The following is a 16,582-nucleotide window of genomic DNA, read 5'->3' on the forward strand; positions in this document are numbered from 1 at the left end:
TATAAATCCTTATTTCACAGTCCTGCTGCTAGTAATAACACACAAAGGTCTGATTACACATCTCTCTAGGAACATTACCTAACACTGGCTGCAGAGAGCACAGAGCACAGCAGTGTGAGGTCTGATTACACGTCTCTCCAGGGACAATACATAACACTGGCTGCAGAGAGCACAGAGCACAGCAGTGTGAGGTCCGATTACACGTCTCTCCAGGGACAGTACATAACACTGGCTGCAGAGAGCACAGAGCACAGCAGTGTGAGGTCCGATTACACGTCTCTCCAGGGACAATACATAACACTGGCTGCAGAGAGCACAGCAGTGTGAGGTCCAATTACACGTCTCTCCAGGGACAATACATAACACTGGCTGCAGAGAGCACAGAGCACAGCAGTGTGAGGTCTGATTACACATCTCTCCAGGGACAATACATAACACTGGCTGCAGAGAGCACAGAGCACAGCAGTGTGAAGTGTGATTACAAATCTCTACAGGGATAATACATAACACTGGCTGCACAGAGCACAGAACACAGCAGTGTGAGGTCTGATTACACATCTCTCCAGGGACAATACATAACACTGGCAGCAGAGAGCACAGAGCACAGCAGTGTGAGGTCTGATTACACATCTCTCCAGGGACAATACATAACACTGGCTGCAGAGAGCACAGAGCACAGCAGTGTGAGGTCTGATTACACATCTCTCCAGGGACAATACATAACACTAGGTTCCGCCTGCGAGGTCCCTTTATAGTTATTCTGGTTTTCTCCATCACCATGGATCAGCAGTTGTCAGACCTCAGGCAGACGCTTATCTCTTAATCTTTGTGTGTGAAGATGTAGTAGTTTTGCTGGTACTTTGTGTCTTAATATTTTGCTTGTTCCTCCTCTTGCTGTTACATTGTGTCCCTGCGCCGCTCCCTCGGGGCAGCCCCGGCTACCTCCGCTGACCCTGTCACTTTTCTGCACCAGATCCTTCGCTTTGTCAGAGAATGGAACAGTTTGACAGCGATGAAGCAGAGGATAATCCGTAAGAGCGGCCTGATGTTCAGCAGCCCCGTCCTGGCCGCAGGAGACCTCTCCAAGCAGCACTCTACTCACAGCAGCACCAAGAGGTACGGGGCCTCAGCGGGGTCATACAGAGAGACGTGTGCTGATCATTATGTGCCTCATTAAATGACTCGTCTCTCAGGGGAAATAGATTTTCTCTTAAATTATATGTAGGGTTTCATCCTATCAGTAGACTGTAGCCCCACCCCTGCATAGTGTTTCACCTTGTCAGCAGGTTGTGGCCCCGCACCTGCATAGTTTTCTGACCTTTTAGCAGGCTGCGACTTCATCTAAGCAGTTTCTGTCCTGTTAGTAGGGTTTTGTCTCTCCCCTGCATAGTGTTCCGCCCTGTCGGTGCGCTGTGGCCTGCCCCTGCAAAGTGTTTTGTCCTGCCAGTAGGCTGTGGCTAAGCCCCGCCTAGTGTTTTACCGTGTTGGTTGACTGTGGCCCCACCCCTGCGTAGTGTTCTATCCTGTCAGTAGACTGTGGCCCCACCCCTGCGTAGTGTTCTATCCTGTCAGTAAACTATGGCTCCACCCCTGCCTAGTGTTATATCCTGTCAGTAGACTGTGGGCCCACCCCTGCATAGTGTTCTATCCTGTCAGTAGACTGTGGCCCCACCCCTGCCTAGTGTTCTATCCTGTCAGTAGACTGTGGCCCTGCCCCTGCGTAGTGTTCTATCCTGTCATTAGACTGTGGCCCTGCCCCTGTGTAGTGTTCTGTCCTGTCAGTAGACTGTGGGCCCGCCCCTGCATAGTGTTCTGTCCTGTCAGACTGTGGCCCCGCCCCTGCATTGTGTTCTGTCCTGTCAGTAGACTGTGGCCCCACCCCTGCATAGTGTTTCGACCTTCACCTCTGAATATGAGTAGAGACGGGTGAACACCCTTTTGTTCGTTTATTCATTAATTTTCCAGAGGAATAGCAGGAAAGGTGTGAGATGGAATTCCCAAATCCCTGTGTTACCATTAAGATAAGTTGAGGTTCCAGATCCTTAAAGGGGCGTCTTTCTACCTTCCGCTGGTTCTTGTCTGTCCGGGTTGTTGTGCGGTTCGCTCTGTGTGTCGCATGTTTTACACTTTGATTAAATCTTCTTGTTGCCACAGCAACACAGGATGTGATAGGGAAGAAAAATAGAGCTAAAAATAAAATATTGGTGAAAAAACATATTAATAATAACCCGCGACCACCTCCGGAGCACGCACCGCGGCATCACATGAAATATCGGACACGGATTTGTCCCTTTTTACAGGGGTTAAGTGACATCTACTGCTCTCTGGTATCAGCCGCTTAAAGTTTTTTGTCCTGAAATCGTTGCTTTCTTCTGACAATAGCGACGATCACTTCCAGTGGTTTAATCTGGTATTGCAACGCAAATCCATCTGCTTAGATAGAGCTGAGCTGCAGTACTAGATATAACCCATGGACAGGGGGGGCGCTGTTTTGGGAAGGAAGCAGAACACTTGTGTTCTTACTCTTGTCTGTACTGATGTTGCAGAGTTGAATTTGTCATATTATCATTCTGCTGTTTTGACCGCAGCATCGGCTCTGCTGCGCTGGTGAATGTAATAATCCTATAATGACTTGTAGTGGCTGATGTCAGTGTGAACAGGACCTAAGCTCCTGCGATGCCGAGCGACAAACTCCCCTCGTCCGGAACGTAAAGAACTTTTATGTATGTTTTTGGCTGGTGGATACTTTTTGCTACTTTTATGATCCTGGCACCCGGTGCGTGTCCTCTGCGCTCTGCCTCCCCCCCGCTCTATAAGACGCGCCCTTCTCCCAGCGCTAACGTCCAGGGCCGTTCGCTTCCCAATTAGCGGCGCCCGCTCCTCGATTTTCTCACCTACTTAAAAATTTAAGACGACATTTTAACAAAGCAGAAATATTCAAATCCTGGATTATGTGCGAATACGTGTCGTCCGTGACGCAGCGATGAGGGGGGGGGGGGGGGCGCTGCGCTGTAACATTACTCAGAGTAATGGGGTGTCACACACATGACACGTTGTTGTTTGATCGCAGGTACCTGACCAAAGAAGACGTCGCTGCCGCCTCATTAAACAAAGTTCAGAGCAGCGGGGGCAGCGTGAGGCTCGTCAGCAGGGAGCCCGCATCCTCCACCAAAGGAAAGGGGGCTACAGCTGCAGGACCCCCCGCCAGGTAAGTGCTGCAGCCATCAATCCCACCCCGGGGGCCGCTCACATCACTACTCTGACACTCACCTTTAAGACGTCTTCGTGTCCTTAAGGTTGATTTATTTTATTTTTATAGCCTGCAATCTCCTGACCTTATAGCGATGTGTGAGTGGGTGCAGTAGCCCCTGATCCCTGTAGGAGGCAGCACAACACACACACATTCTGTATATGAAAATCTGTAAATCCCAGAAAGATGTTGCTTAAATGTCTTTATAATCAGCGGAACTCGGATCCTGGCACAAAGCTCCGAATCTTCAGCATAAAAAAACAATTGACTCACAGAGATACTACAGTATGTAGTAATCTCCTGAGCTCCCCCTAGTGGTGGATGTATATACAGTATGTAGTAATCCTGGGCTCCCCCTAGTGGTGGCTGTATATACAGTATGTAGTAATCTCCTGAGCTCCCCCTAGTGGTGGCTGTATATACAGTATGTAGTAATCTCCTGAGCTCCTCCTAGTGGTGGCTGTATATACAGTATGTAGTAATCTCCTGAGCTCCCACTAGTGGTGGCTGTATATACAATATGTAGTAATCTCCTGAGCTCCTCCTAGTGGTGGCTGTATATACAGTATGTAGTAATATCCTGAGCTCCCCCTAGTGGTGCCTGTACATACAGTATGTAGTAATCTCCTGAGCTCCCCCTAGTGGTGGATGTATATACAGTATGTAGTAATCTCCTGAGCTCCCACTAGTGGTGGCTGTATATACAATATGTAGTAATCTCCTGAGCTCCTCCTAGTGGTGGCTGTATATACAGTATGTAGTAATATCCTGAGCTCCCCCTAGTGGTGCCTGTACATACAGTATGTAGTAATCTCCTGAGCTCCCCCTAGTGGTGGATGTATATACAGTATGTAGTAATCTCCTGAGCTCCCACTAGTGGTGGCTGTATATACAATATGTAGTAATCTCCTGAGCTCCTCCTAGTGGTGGCTGTATATACAGTATGTAGTAATATCCTGAGCTCCCCCTAGTGGTGCCTGTACATACAGTATGTAGTAATCTCCTGAGCTCCCCCTAGTGGTGGATGTGTATACAGTATGTAGTAATCTCCTGAGCTCCCACTAGTGGTGGTGTATATACAATATGTAGTAATCTCCTGAGCTCCTCCTAGTGGTGGCTGTATATACAGTATGTAGTAATCTCCTGAGCTCCCCCTAGTGGTGGCTGTATATACAGTATGTAGTAATCTCCTGAGCTCCCACTAGTGGTGGTGTATATACAATATGTAGTAATCTCCTGAGCTCCCCCTAGTGGTGGCTGTATATACAGTATGTAGTAATCTCCTGAGCTCCTCCCTAGTGGTGGCTGTATATACAGTATGTAGTAATCTCCTGAGCTCCTCCTAGTGGTGGCTGTATATACAGTATGTAGTAATCTCCTGAGCTCCTCCTAGTGGTGGCTGTATATACAGTTTGTAGTAATCTCCTGAGCTCCTCCTAGTGGTGACTGTATATACAGCATGTAGTAATCTCCTGAGCTCCCCCTAGTGGTGGCTGTATGTACAGTATGTAGTAATCTCGAGCTCCTCCTAGTTGGCTGTATATACAGTATGTAGTAATCTCCTGAACTCCCTATAGTGCTGGCTGTATATACAGTATGTAGTAATCTCCTGAGCTCCCCCTAGTGGTGTATATATAGTATGTGGTAATCTCCTGAGCTCCCCCTAGTGGTGGTGTATATACAGTATGTAGTAATCTGAGCTCCTCCTAGTGGTGGTGTATATATAGTATGTAGCAATCTCCTGAGCTCCCCCTACTGTTGTTGTATATACAGTATGTAGTAATCTCCTGAGCTCCCCCTAGTGGTGGCTGTATATACAGTATGTAGTAATCTCCTGAGCTCCCCCTAGTGATGGTGTATGTACAGTATGTAGTAATCTCCTGAGCTCCTCCTAGTGGTGGCTGTATATACAGTATGTAGTAATCTCCTGAGCTCCTCCTAGTGGTGGCTGTATATACAGTATGTAGTAATCTCCTGAGCTCCCCCTAGTGATGTTGTATGTACAGTATGTAGTAATCTCCTGAGCTCCTCCTAGTGGTGGCTGTATATACAGTATGTAGTAATCTCCTGAGCTCCTCCTAGTGGTGGCTGTATATACAGTATGTAGTAATCTCCTGAGCTCCTCCTAGTGGTGGCTGTATATACAGTATGTAGTAATCTCCTGAGCTGCCTCTAGTGGTGGCTGTATATACAATATGTAGTAATCTCCTGAGCTCCCCCTAGTGGTGCTGTATATACAGTATGTAGTAATCTCATGAGCTCCCCCTAGTGGTGGCTGTATATACAGTATGTAGTAATCTCCTGAGCTCCTCCTAGTGGTATCTGTATATACAGTATGTTGTAATCTCCTGAGCTCCCCCTAGTAGTGACTGTATATACAGCATGTAGTAATCTCCTGAGCTCCCCCTAGTGGTGGCTGTATATACAGTATGTAGTAATCTCCTGAGCTCCTCCTAGTGGTGGCTGTAAATACAGTATGTAGTAATCTCCTGAGCTGCCTCTAGTGGTGGCTGTATATACAGTATGTAGTAATCTCCTGAGCTCCTCCTAGTGGTGGCTGTATATACAGTATGTAGTAATCTCCTGAGCTGCCTCTAGTGGTGGCTGTATATACAGTATGTAGTAATCTCCTGAGCTCCTCCTAGTGGTGGCTGTATATACAGTATGTAGTAATCTCCTGAGCTGCCTCTAGTGGTGGCTGTATATACAGTATGTAGTAATCTCCTGAGCTCCCACTAGTGGTGGTGTATATACAATATGTAGTAATCTCCTGAGCTCCTCCTAGTGGTGGCTGTATATACAGTATGTAGTAATCTCCTGAGCTCCCACTAGTGGTGGTGTATATACAATATGTAGTAATCTCCTGGGCTCCCCCTAGTGGTGGCTGTATATACAGTATGTAGTAATCTCCTGAGCTCCTCCCTAGTGGTGGCTGTATATACAGTATGTAGTAATCTCCTGAGCTCCTCCTAGTGGTGGCTGTATATACAGTATGTAGTAATCTCCTGAGCTCCTCCTAGTGGTGGCTGTATTTACAGTATGTAGTAATCTCCTGAGCTCCTCCTAGTGGTGGCTGTATATACAGCATGTAGTAATCTCCTGAGCTCCCCCTAGTGGTGGCTGTATGTACAGTATGTAGTAATCTCCTGAGCTCCTCCTAGTGGTGGCTGTATATACAGTATGTAGTAATCTCCTGAGCTCCTCCTAGTGGTGGCTGTATATACAGTATGTAGTAATCTCCTGAGCTCCTCCTGGTGGTGGCTGTATATACAGTATGTAGTTATCTCCTGAGCTCCTCCTAGTGGTGCTGTATATACAGTATGTAGTAATCTCCTGAGCTGCCTCTAGTGGTGGCTGTATATACAGTATGTAGTAATCTCCTGAGCTCCTCCTAGTGGTGGCTGTAAATACAGTATGTAGTAATCTCCTGAGCTCCTCCTAGTGGTGCTGTATATACAGTATGTAGTAATCTCCTGAGCTGCCTCTAGTGGTGGCTGTATATACAGTATGTAGTAATCTCCTGAGCTCCTCCTAGTGGTGGCTGTAAATACAGTATGTAGTAATCTCCTGAGCTCCTCCTAGTGGTGGCTGTATATACAGTATGTAGTAATCTCCTGAGCTCCCCCTAGTGGTGGCTGTATATACAGTATGTAGTAATCTCCTGAGCTCCTCTTAGTGGTATCTGTATATACAGTATGTTGTAATCTCCTGAGCTCCCCCTAGTGGTGACTGTATATACAGCATGTAGTAATCTCCTGAGCTCCCCCTAGTGGTGGCTGTATATACAGTATGTAGTAATCTCCTGAGCTCCTCCTAGTGGTGGCTGTATATACAGTATGTAGTAATCTCCTGAGCTCCTCCTAGTGGTGGCTGTATATACAGTATGTAGTAATCTCCTGAGCTCCTCCTAGTGGTGGCTGTATATACAGTATGTAGTAATCTCCTGAGCTCCTCCTAGTGGTGGCTGTATATACAGTATGTAGTAATCTCCTGAGCTCCTCCTAGTGGTGGCTGTATATACAGTATGTAGTAATCTCCTGAGCTCCTCCTAGTGGTGGCTGTATATACAGTATGTAGCAATCTCCTGAGCTCCCCCTAGTGGTGGCTGTATATATAGTATGTAGTAATCTCCTGAGCTCCTCCTAGTGGTGGCTGTATATATAGTATGTAGTAATCTCCTGAGCTCCTCCTTGTGGTGGCTGTAAATACAGTATGTAGTAATCTCCTGAACTCTTCCTACTGGTGGCTGTATGTACAGTATGTAGTAATCTCCTGAGCTCCTCCTAGTGGTGGCTGTATATACAGTATGTAGTAATCTCCTGAGCTCCTCCTAGTGGTGGCTGTATATACAGTATGTAGTAATCTCCTGAGCTCCTCCTAGTGGTGGCTGTATATACAGTATGTAGTAATCTCCTGAGCTCCCCCTAGTGGTGGCTGTATATATAGTATGTAGTAATCTCCTGAGCTCCTCCTAGTGGTTGTGTATATACAGTATGTAGTAGTCTCCTGAGCTCCTCCTAGTGGTGGCTGTATATATAGTATGTAGTAATCTCCTGAGCTCCTCCTAGTGGTGGCTGTATATACAGTTTGTAGTAATCTCCTGAGCTCCTCCTAGTGGTGGCTGTATATACAGTATGTAGTAGTCTCCTGAGCTCCTCCTAGTGGTGGCTGTATATACAGTATGTAGTAATCTCCTGAGCTCCTCCTATTGGTGGTGTATATACAGTATGTAGTAATCTCCTGAGCTCCCCTAGTGGTGGCTGTATATACAGTATGTAGTAATCTCCTGAGCTCCCCCTAGTGGTGGCTGTATATACAGAATGTAGTAATCTCCTGAGCTCCTCCTAGTGGTGCTGTATATACAGTATGTAGTAATCTCCTGAGCTCCTCCTAGTGGTGGCTGTATATACAGTATGTAGTAATCTCCTGAGCTCCTCCTAGTGGTGGCTGTATATACAGTATGTAGTAATCTTCTGAGCTCCCCCTAGTGGTGGCTGTGTATATAGTATGTAGTAATCTCCTGAGCTCCTCCTAGTGGTGGTGTATATACAGTATGTAGTAGTCTCCTGAGCTCCTCCTAGTGGTGGCTGTATATACAGTATGTAGTAATCTCCTGAGCTCCTCCTAGTGGTGGCTGTATATACAGTATGTAGTAATCTTCTGAGCTCCTTCTAGTGGTGGCTATATATACAGTATGTAGTAATCTCCTGAGCTCCTCCTAGTGGTGCTGTATATACAGTATGTAGTAATATCCTGAGCTCCTCCTAGTGGTGGTGTATATACAGTATGTAGTAGTCTCCTGAGCTCCTCCTAGTGGTGGCTGTATATACAGTATGTAGTAATCTCCTGAGCTCCTCCTAGTGGTGGCTGTATATACAGTATGTAGTAATCTCCTGAGCTCCTCCTAGTGGTGGCTGTATATACAGTATGTAGTAATCTCCTGAGCTCCTCCTAGTGGTGGCTGTATATACAGTATGTAGTAATCTTCTGAGCTCCTCCTAGTGGTGGCTATATATACAGTATGTAGTAATCTCCTGAGCTCCTCCTAGTGGTGCTGTATATACAGTATGTAGTAATATCCTGAGCTCCTCCTAGTGGTGGTGTATATACAGTATGTAGTAGTCTCCTGAGCTCCTCCTACTGGTGGCTGTATATACAGTATGTAATAATCTCCTGAGCTCCCCCTAGTGGTGGCTGTATATACAGGATGTAGTAATCTCCTGAGCTCCTCCTAGTGGTGGCTGTATATACAGTATGTAGTAATCTCCTGAGCTCCTCCTAGTGGTGGTGTATATACAGTATGTAGTAGTCTCCTGAGCTCCTCCTAGTGGTGGCTGTATATACAGTATGTAGTAATCTCCTGAGCTCCTCCTAGTGGTGGCTGTATATACAGTATGTAGTAATCTTCTGAGCTCCTCCTAGTGGTGGCTATATATACAGTATGTAATAATCTCCTGAGCTCCCCCTAGTGGTAGCTGTATATACAGTATGTAGCAATCTCCTGAGCTCCCCCTAGTGGTGGCTGTATATATAGTATGTAGTAATCTCCTGAGCTCCTCCTAGTGGTGGCTGTAAATACAGTATGTAGTAATCTCCTGAGCTCCTCCTAGTGGTGGCTGTAAATACAGTATGTAGTAATCTCCTGAGCTCCCCCTAGTGGTGGCTGTATATACAGGATGTAGTAATCTCCTGAGCTCCTCCTAGTGGTGGCTGTATATACATTATTCTTAGACATTTCAGAGATCTTGAAAGCAGATGAGAACTGAAATATTAAGTGTAGTTGAAGGCTGCAGAACTTTTAGTGAGGATGATCCCCGGGAGGAATTGGTGTATGAGCTCGTTATGTTGGGGTCTCTGGGGACCACAGATCTGTTCTGTGTTGCTCTGGCGCGGGCGGCGGGGCCGGAGTAGTTTTAATTGTTCAGTCCTCCGTGTAATGAAGTTTGTTCTTCATATTATTAACAAGCGGCCGGGCGGATGGCGACTCGAGAGCCAGACTTCATTTCCTGCTCCAGACAAAGTAATGAAGACAAGAAACCGAGACCCAATCAATCGCTGATTTACTGACAGGTTACTGATGCGGCGGGGAGCACATTCCCCTAATCTGCCCCCAAGTCCTGGTGTATCACTGTCCTTAAAGGGATGGGTCATCAGAAAGCGATCTAACGCTTCAATCACATTTCATGTCAAACAGATTTTCTCCCCTAAAATCCATCAGCTACTAAAAATCCTCAGTTTCTGCTGAATACTCATCTTAATAATAAACTAACACTTCCTGTTCTGTAGAGATCACGTCACAGCTGTTTCCTTTCTAATTACTAGAACGGGATTAAAGTATGGAAATGTTATTTACTAAGGATCGAATACTAAAAATGTATTCTGCAGGCTGTGTATTGGTTTCTCACTTGTCCACATTTCTGCTTGCTGCCAGTGAATGGAAACATCAGGATTTATATTCAGCTATGAAAACCTGGGTACTTATCATGTCCAACTGACCATTCTCATTAGGGTGTATCAGATTGGGGCTGTAATGTGATTGTTAGTGGGTGACAGGTTCCTATAGCCTGTGCTATGCTGATTTTAAAAATGCACACAAAAAAAAAAATCTGCATTCTGAATCATTTCAGTACTTAATAAAACATTTTTTCACATTACCTGGCTCCCTGCTAGAAGCGTGTGTTGTGTGGTGGGGGAAAAGGGAGTGGAGCAGCTGCAGCTTGTGTCTCAGTCTCCTCATACATTCTTCCTCTACTTCACCTCCCCTGCATGCTCAATGCACATGACAGGACGTGGGGAGGGAGCAGGATGAGTGTGGAGGAGATGAGACTGAGACAAAGGTACACAGGCTGCTGCAGCCTCTCCACCACCAATCCTGGGACTCACCACACACTGTTGGCTGGGAGCCTGCTAATGTGAAAAAACATTTTATAAAGTACTGAAATGATTCAGGATGGTGACAGGCATTTTTAAATTCAGCACAGCATAGACTATTGGAACCTGCCATCAGCTAAATATTACATCCTTGATGACAGGTTCACTTTAAGGCCAGGGCTATACAGTGACTTAATTTGAGTGACAAGGTCCCACTGCAACATCACAGGTCATGGTTGTTCATGGAGTCGCGTGGGATGGTAACCAAAAATCAATGTAAGCGCTGCGAGATTGTAATTTAGATGTTATTCTATATCTCGCAGCCAAATTCACCCCCTTAAGACCAATCTTGTGTTTCCCTGACCTTTATATGACATGATGTAACCTTGTAGTCGTAGTCTGAAGGGTTGGGGAACCAGATTTTTCTGCAGGGGAGAAGTGGTGTTACCTGACAGCCATACACCAGCCACTAGTGGTTAGTACAGCTCTAACAGAGGAGAATCCTCAGCACTGGACCCCTCCCAGGACTACAGGAACCATGAGACCCGCTTGTTCTGATAATGTATGTGTATAGTGTATCCCCCCCCCCCCCCTCCGTATAACCGTATCCTCAGGCGTTGTGTAATACTCTTCTTCTGTGCTCTTCTTTCACTGTTTACATAGTGTGATAAATAATTCATGGTGGACTTGTTATAGGAGGGTAAATATAGCTCAGCGGGGCGGGGGAGGGGAGCGCACAGCCAGACAGCGGTTACTGCCAAATGGATGGTGACTTTAATGGAAGGCGCTCGATATCAGGAAACGGAGCTCTGACTTGTGATGCGACTTCTGCCTCTTATTAGTTTCTCAGTTGGGGGTGTAATTATTCCGCGCTCGTTCTCCTGTAATAATGTCTCCGATATTAGGACCCAAGATCAGAGAGACGCCGGGCCCCCGCCGGACGCGGATGGTAAAGGCTACCTACAGGCGCTGGACGGTGCCGGGAACCCCCTGTGCGTGTACTGTCAGGCACCCTGCCCCCCGCTATCAGCGAGCAGCGACGCCGCGGCCTGGGACAACCGATTCTGCAGCCGCAAGTGTCAGGACGACTTTCTGATCCGCTCCAACCAGAGCTACATGAGGGCCAAAGTGTTTGAGACGGAGCACGGCGTGTGCCAGCAGTGCTGCCTGAACGCGCAGGAGCTCTTCCTGAGTGTCCGCGACGCCCCCACGAGCCAGAGGAAGGGACTGCTGGAGAGCACGTGGATGGCGCAGCTGCCCCTAGACCAGGTATGTAGATCCATAGCACCACCCACACCACTCCTGGTGCTGCTGAGCAGATACACGATACTACAATTGTCCTGCAACTCATCAGATCCTCCATCGTCTGTGAAGTTCTATTATCTCGTCCACTATTACAGCAGATTACAGGCCGCAGCCTTCCTGGAGTCAGCAGCCTGCGGCTAAGGAGCGACTGACAGAACTAGAAATGGAGGAGTGCGAGCAATGCAACAAGTTATCACATCCCATAGACTCCTCCTTATTCCAGTGCAGCGGCATAAAAGCCTTAGACTTAAAGGGAACCCGTCATCGGGTTTTACCAGCCCCTCAGTTTGGGGATGAAATGTTCCTAATAGAATTCCCTCTTTTATGTGAAATTTCATCCCTTTACCTATAAAAAAAATATAAAATCTCCCACAAAGTCAGGCAAATATGACTCTTCTCGTCCTATGTTCACATGAGATGAGTCAAGTTTAGGTTTAGAGTTTTTTTTGACCTCCAGAACTGGACAGGAGCTGGATCTTTATCTGCAGCTCGCATCATGAACTATGTCTTTAGCTGATTGTATCTCTGGTTGTGTAGCATATCTATAATATGACACCAGCACTGTGTTTCTAGGTGCTATAGAACAGGTGCCTAGAACTCCGACACTGAGCGCTCTCCTGACTACAAGCGTCAGATAGGGGGGTTTCACAAATCAGCACCATGAGAGCGCAGTGTAACCGGATGTGTCTGACCCTTCCCCCGCAGTTAAATGAGCTCATCCGCAACCCCACGGAGGGGCAGTTCTGGCAGGTGGACCACATCAGACCCGTGTACGGCGGGGGAGGGCAGTGCGCGCTGGACAACCTGCAGACCCTGTGCACCGTGTGCCATCGAGAGGTAAGTCCTCAGGATGGTACAAAGCAATGTGTCCTCACACTGCTGTGCTCTGAGCCTTCCCCAAAACCCTGGAGCCTCATGTGATAGGTTCGTATTCACCCAAGGGCCTGGTGGAGCAGGAGATAGGAGCACAGCAGTGTGAGGACACAACCTACAATCCTTGATAAATGTGTGTAAATCACCTATTGGGGCCTTAGCACCCAAATTGTGTAGCAGAGACCCCATCAGTCCCTGCTAATTGCCCCAGATTGGTGATGAATACATTTCCCCCACTGTCCAGAAGACCGGGGTGAGACAGGGGGTTCATAGGCTACCAGAGGGTGGAGCCCTGAGTTATGCTCCGCCCCATGTCATGCTCCGCCCCATGAGCTGCACATTGGTTTTCTCTAGTGTATGCAGAGGGGTAAGAACACTGCAGCCCCCCAGGGCTCCGGCTCTGCTACATCAGTGATAAAAACGTATAGACGCAGCCGGTATTCATTCTCCCTGCGCCTAATGTATAAAACATAAGACCCTCATCAGATATTTTGCAAATGTCAATAATGAGTGACCCCCGCGACCCGTCATCCGGGTGACGAGAGAAATTCATTAACTGCTGAAATTGAATTTGTGACTTATCCGTCAGGAGCGGCGAGCTTCATGAGGTCAGAGACCCCTAATAATTCTCCAAATACACGACCCCCAGCGAGGAGGCAAATATATAATATAGAAGAGACATAATCAAGGAGAAGATACTGAAGAGTGCGACAGTGGTACCAGCACCAGAACCACTGGGGTCACAGTGACCAATGCCAGAAGTAAATCCTCCAGAGGAATAGTGAGTGCAGCTCAGTACAGGATAAGTAATGTCATGTATGTACACAGTGACTGCACCAGCAGCAGAATAGTGAGTGCAGCTCTGGGGTACAATACAGGATGTAACTCAGGATCAGTACAGGATAAGTAATGTCATGTATGTACACAGTGACTGCACCAGCAGCAGAATAGTGAGTGCAGCTCTGGGGTATAATACAGGATGTAACTCAGGATCAGTACAGGATAAGTAATGTCATGTATGTACACAGTGACTGCACCAGCAGCAGAATAGTGAGTGCAGCTCTGGGGTGTAATACAGGATGTAACTCAGGATCAGTACAGGATAAGTAATGTCATGTATGTACACAGTGACTGCACCAGCAGCAGAATAGTGAGTGCAGCTCTGGAGTATAATACAGGATGTAACTCAGGATCAGTACAGGATAAGTAATGTCATGTATGCACACAGTGACTGCACCAGCAGCAGAATAGTGAGTGCAGCTCTGGAGTATAATACAGGATGTAACTCAGGATCAGTACAGGATAAGTAATGTCATGTATGTACACAGTGACTGCACCAGCAGCAGAATAGTGAGTGCAGCTCTGGGGGATAATACAGGATGTAACTCAGGATCAGTACAGGATAAGTAATGTCATGTATGTACACAGTGACTGCACCAGCAGCAGAATAGTGAGTGCAGCTCTGGGGTATAATACAGGATGTAACTCAGGATCAGTACAGGATAAGTAATGTCATGTATGTACACAGTGACTGCACCAACAACAGAATAGTGAGTGCAGCTCTGGAGTATAATACAGGATGTAACTCAGGATCAGTACAGGATAAGTAATGTCATGTATGTACACAGTGACTGCACCAGCAGCAGAATAGTGAGTGCAGCCCTGGGGTATAATACAGGATGTAACTCAGGATCAGTACAGGATAAGTAATGTCATGTATGTACACAGTGACTGCACCAGCAGCAGAATAGTGAGTGCAGCTCTGGGGTATAATACAGGATGTAACTCAGGATCAGTACAGGATAAGTAATGTCATGTATGTACAGTGACTGCACCAGCAGCAGAATAGTGAGTACAGCTCTGGGGTATAATACAGGATGTAACTCAGGATCAGTACAGGATAAGTAATGTCATGTATGTACACAGTGACTGCACCAGCAGCAGAATAGTGAGTGCAGCTCTGGGGTATAATACAGGATGTAACTCAGGATCAGTACAGGATAAGTAATGTCATGTATGTACAGTGACTGCACCAGCAGCAGAATAGTGAGTGCAGCTCTGGAGTATAATACAGGATGTAACTCAGGATCAGTACAGGATAAGTAATGTCATGTATGTACACAGTGACTGCACCAGCAGCAGAATAGTGAGTGCAGCCCTGGGGTATAATACAGGATGTAACTCAGGATCAGTACAGGATAAGTAATGTCATGTATGTACACAGTGACTGCACCAGCAGCAGAATAGTGAGTGCAGCTCTGGGAGTATAATACAGGATGTAACTCAGGATCAGTACAGGATAAGTAATGTCATGTATGTACACAGTGACTGCACCAGCAGCAGAATAGTGAGTGCAGCTCTGGAGTATAATACAGGATGTAACTCAGGGTCAGTACAGGATAAGTAATGTCATGTATGTACACAGTGACTGCACCAGCAGCAGAATAGTGAGTGCAGCTCTGGGGTATATTACAGGATGTAACTAAGGATCAGTACAGGATAAGTAATGTCATGTATGTACACAGTGACTGCACCAGCAGCAGAATAGTGAGTGCAGCTCTGGAGTATAATACAGGATGTAACTCAGGATCAGTACAGAATAAGTAATGTCATGTATGTACACAGTGACTGCACCAGCAGCAGAATAGTGAGTGCAGCTCTGGAATATAATACAGGATGTAACTCAGGATCAGTACAGGATAAGTAATGTCATGTATGTACACAGTGACTGCACCAGCAGCAGAATAGTGAGTGCAGCTCTGGGCTATAATACAGGATGTAACTCAGGATCAGTACAGGATAAGTAATGTCATGTATGTACACAGTGACTGCACCAGCAGCAGAATAGTGAGTGTAGCTCTGGTGTATAATACAGGATGTAACTCAGGATCAGTACAGGATAAGTAATGTCATGTATGTACACAGTGACTGTACCAGCAGCAGAATAGTGAGTGCAGCTCTGGGGTATAATACAGGATGTAACTCAGGATCAGTACAGGATAAGTAATGTCATGTATGTACACAGTGACTGCACCAGCAGAATAGTGAGTGCAGCTCTGGGGTATAATACAGGATGTAACTCAGGATCAGTACAGGATAAGTAATTTCATGTATGTACACAGTGACTGCACCAGCAGCAGAATAGTGAGTGCAGCTCTGGGGTATAATACAGGATGTAACTCAGGATCAGTACAGGATAAGTAATGTTATGTATGTACACAGTGACTGCACTAGCAGCAGAATAGTGAGTGCAGCCCTGGGGTATAATACAGGATGTAACTCAGGATCAGTACAGGATAAGTAATGTTATGTATGTACACAGTGACTGCTCCAGCAGCAGAATAGTGAGTGCAGCTCTGGAGTATAATACAGGATGTAACTCCGGATCAGTACAGGATAAGTAATGTCATGTATGTACACAGTGACTGCACCAGCAGCAGAATAGTGAGTGCAGCTCTGGAGTATAATACAGGATGTAACTCAGGATCAGTACAGGATAAGTAATGTCATGTATGTACACAGTGACTGCACCAGCAGCAGAATAGTGAGTGCAGCTCTGGAGCATAATACAGGATGTAACTCAGGATCAGTACAGGATATGTAATGTCATGTATGTACACAGTGACTGCACCAGCAGCAGAATAGTGAGTGCAACTCTGGGGTATAATACAGGATGTAACTCAGGATCAGTACAGGATAAGTAATGTCATGTATGTACACAGTGACTGCACCAGCAGCAGAATAGTGAGTGCAGCTCTGGGGTATAATACAGGATGTAACTCC

The 16,582-nt window shown here is 46.4% G+C and overlaps 1 protein-coding gene across 4 annotated transcripts in view; it reads left to right on the top strand.

The window, feature by feature from the left end:
- ZRANB3 (zinc finger RANBP2-type containing 3) overlaps positions 1-16,582 on the top strand; it is a 184,215-nt gene that overhangs the window by 164,150 nt on the left and 3,483 nt on the right. For all 4 annotated transcript variants that reach the window (XM_072122262.1, XM_072122263.1, XM_072122264.1 and 1 more), the window contains exons 17-20: positions 974-1,116; positions 3,071-3,208; positions 11,527-11,890; positions 12,632-12,763. In XM_072122262.1, coding sequence (XP_071978363.1) covers positions 974-1,116; positions 3,071-3,208; positions 11,527-11,890; positions 12,632-12,763 — 777 coding nt within the window. The remainder of the gene's footprint in view (positions 1-973; positions 1,117-3,070; positions 3,209-11,526; positions 11,891-12,631; positions 12,764-16,582) is intronic.

Source organism: Engystomops pustulosus, chromosome 8 (genome assembly GCF_040894005.1).
Source record: "Engystomops pustulosus chromosome 8, aEngPut4.maternal, whole genome shotgun sequence".
NCBI lineage: Eukaryota > Metazoa > Chordata > Amphibia > Anura > Leptodactylidae > Engystomops > Engystomops pustulosus.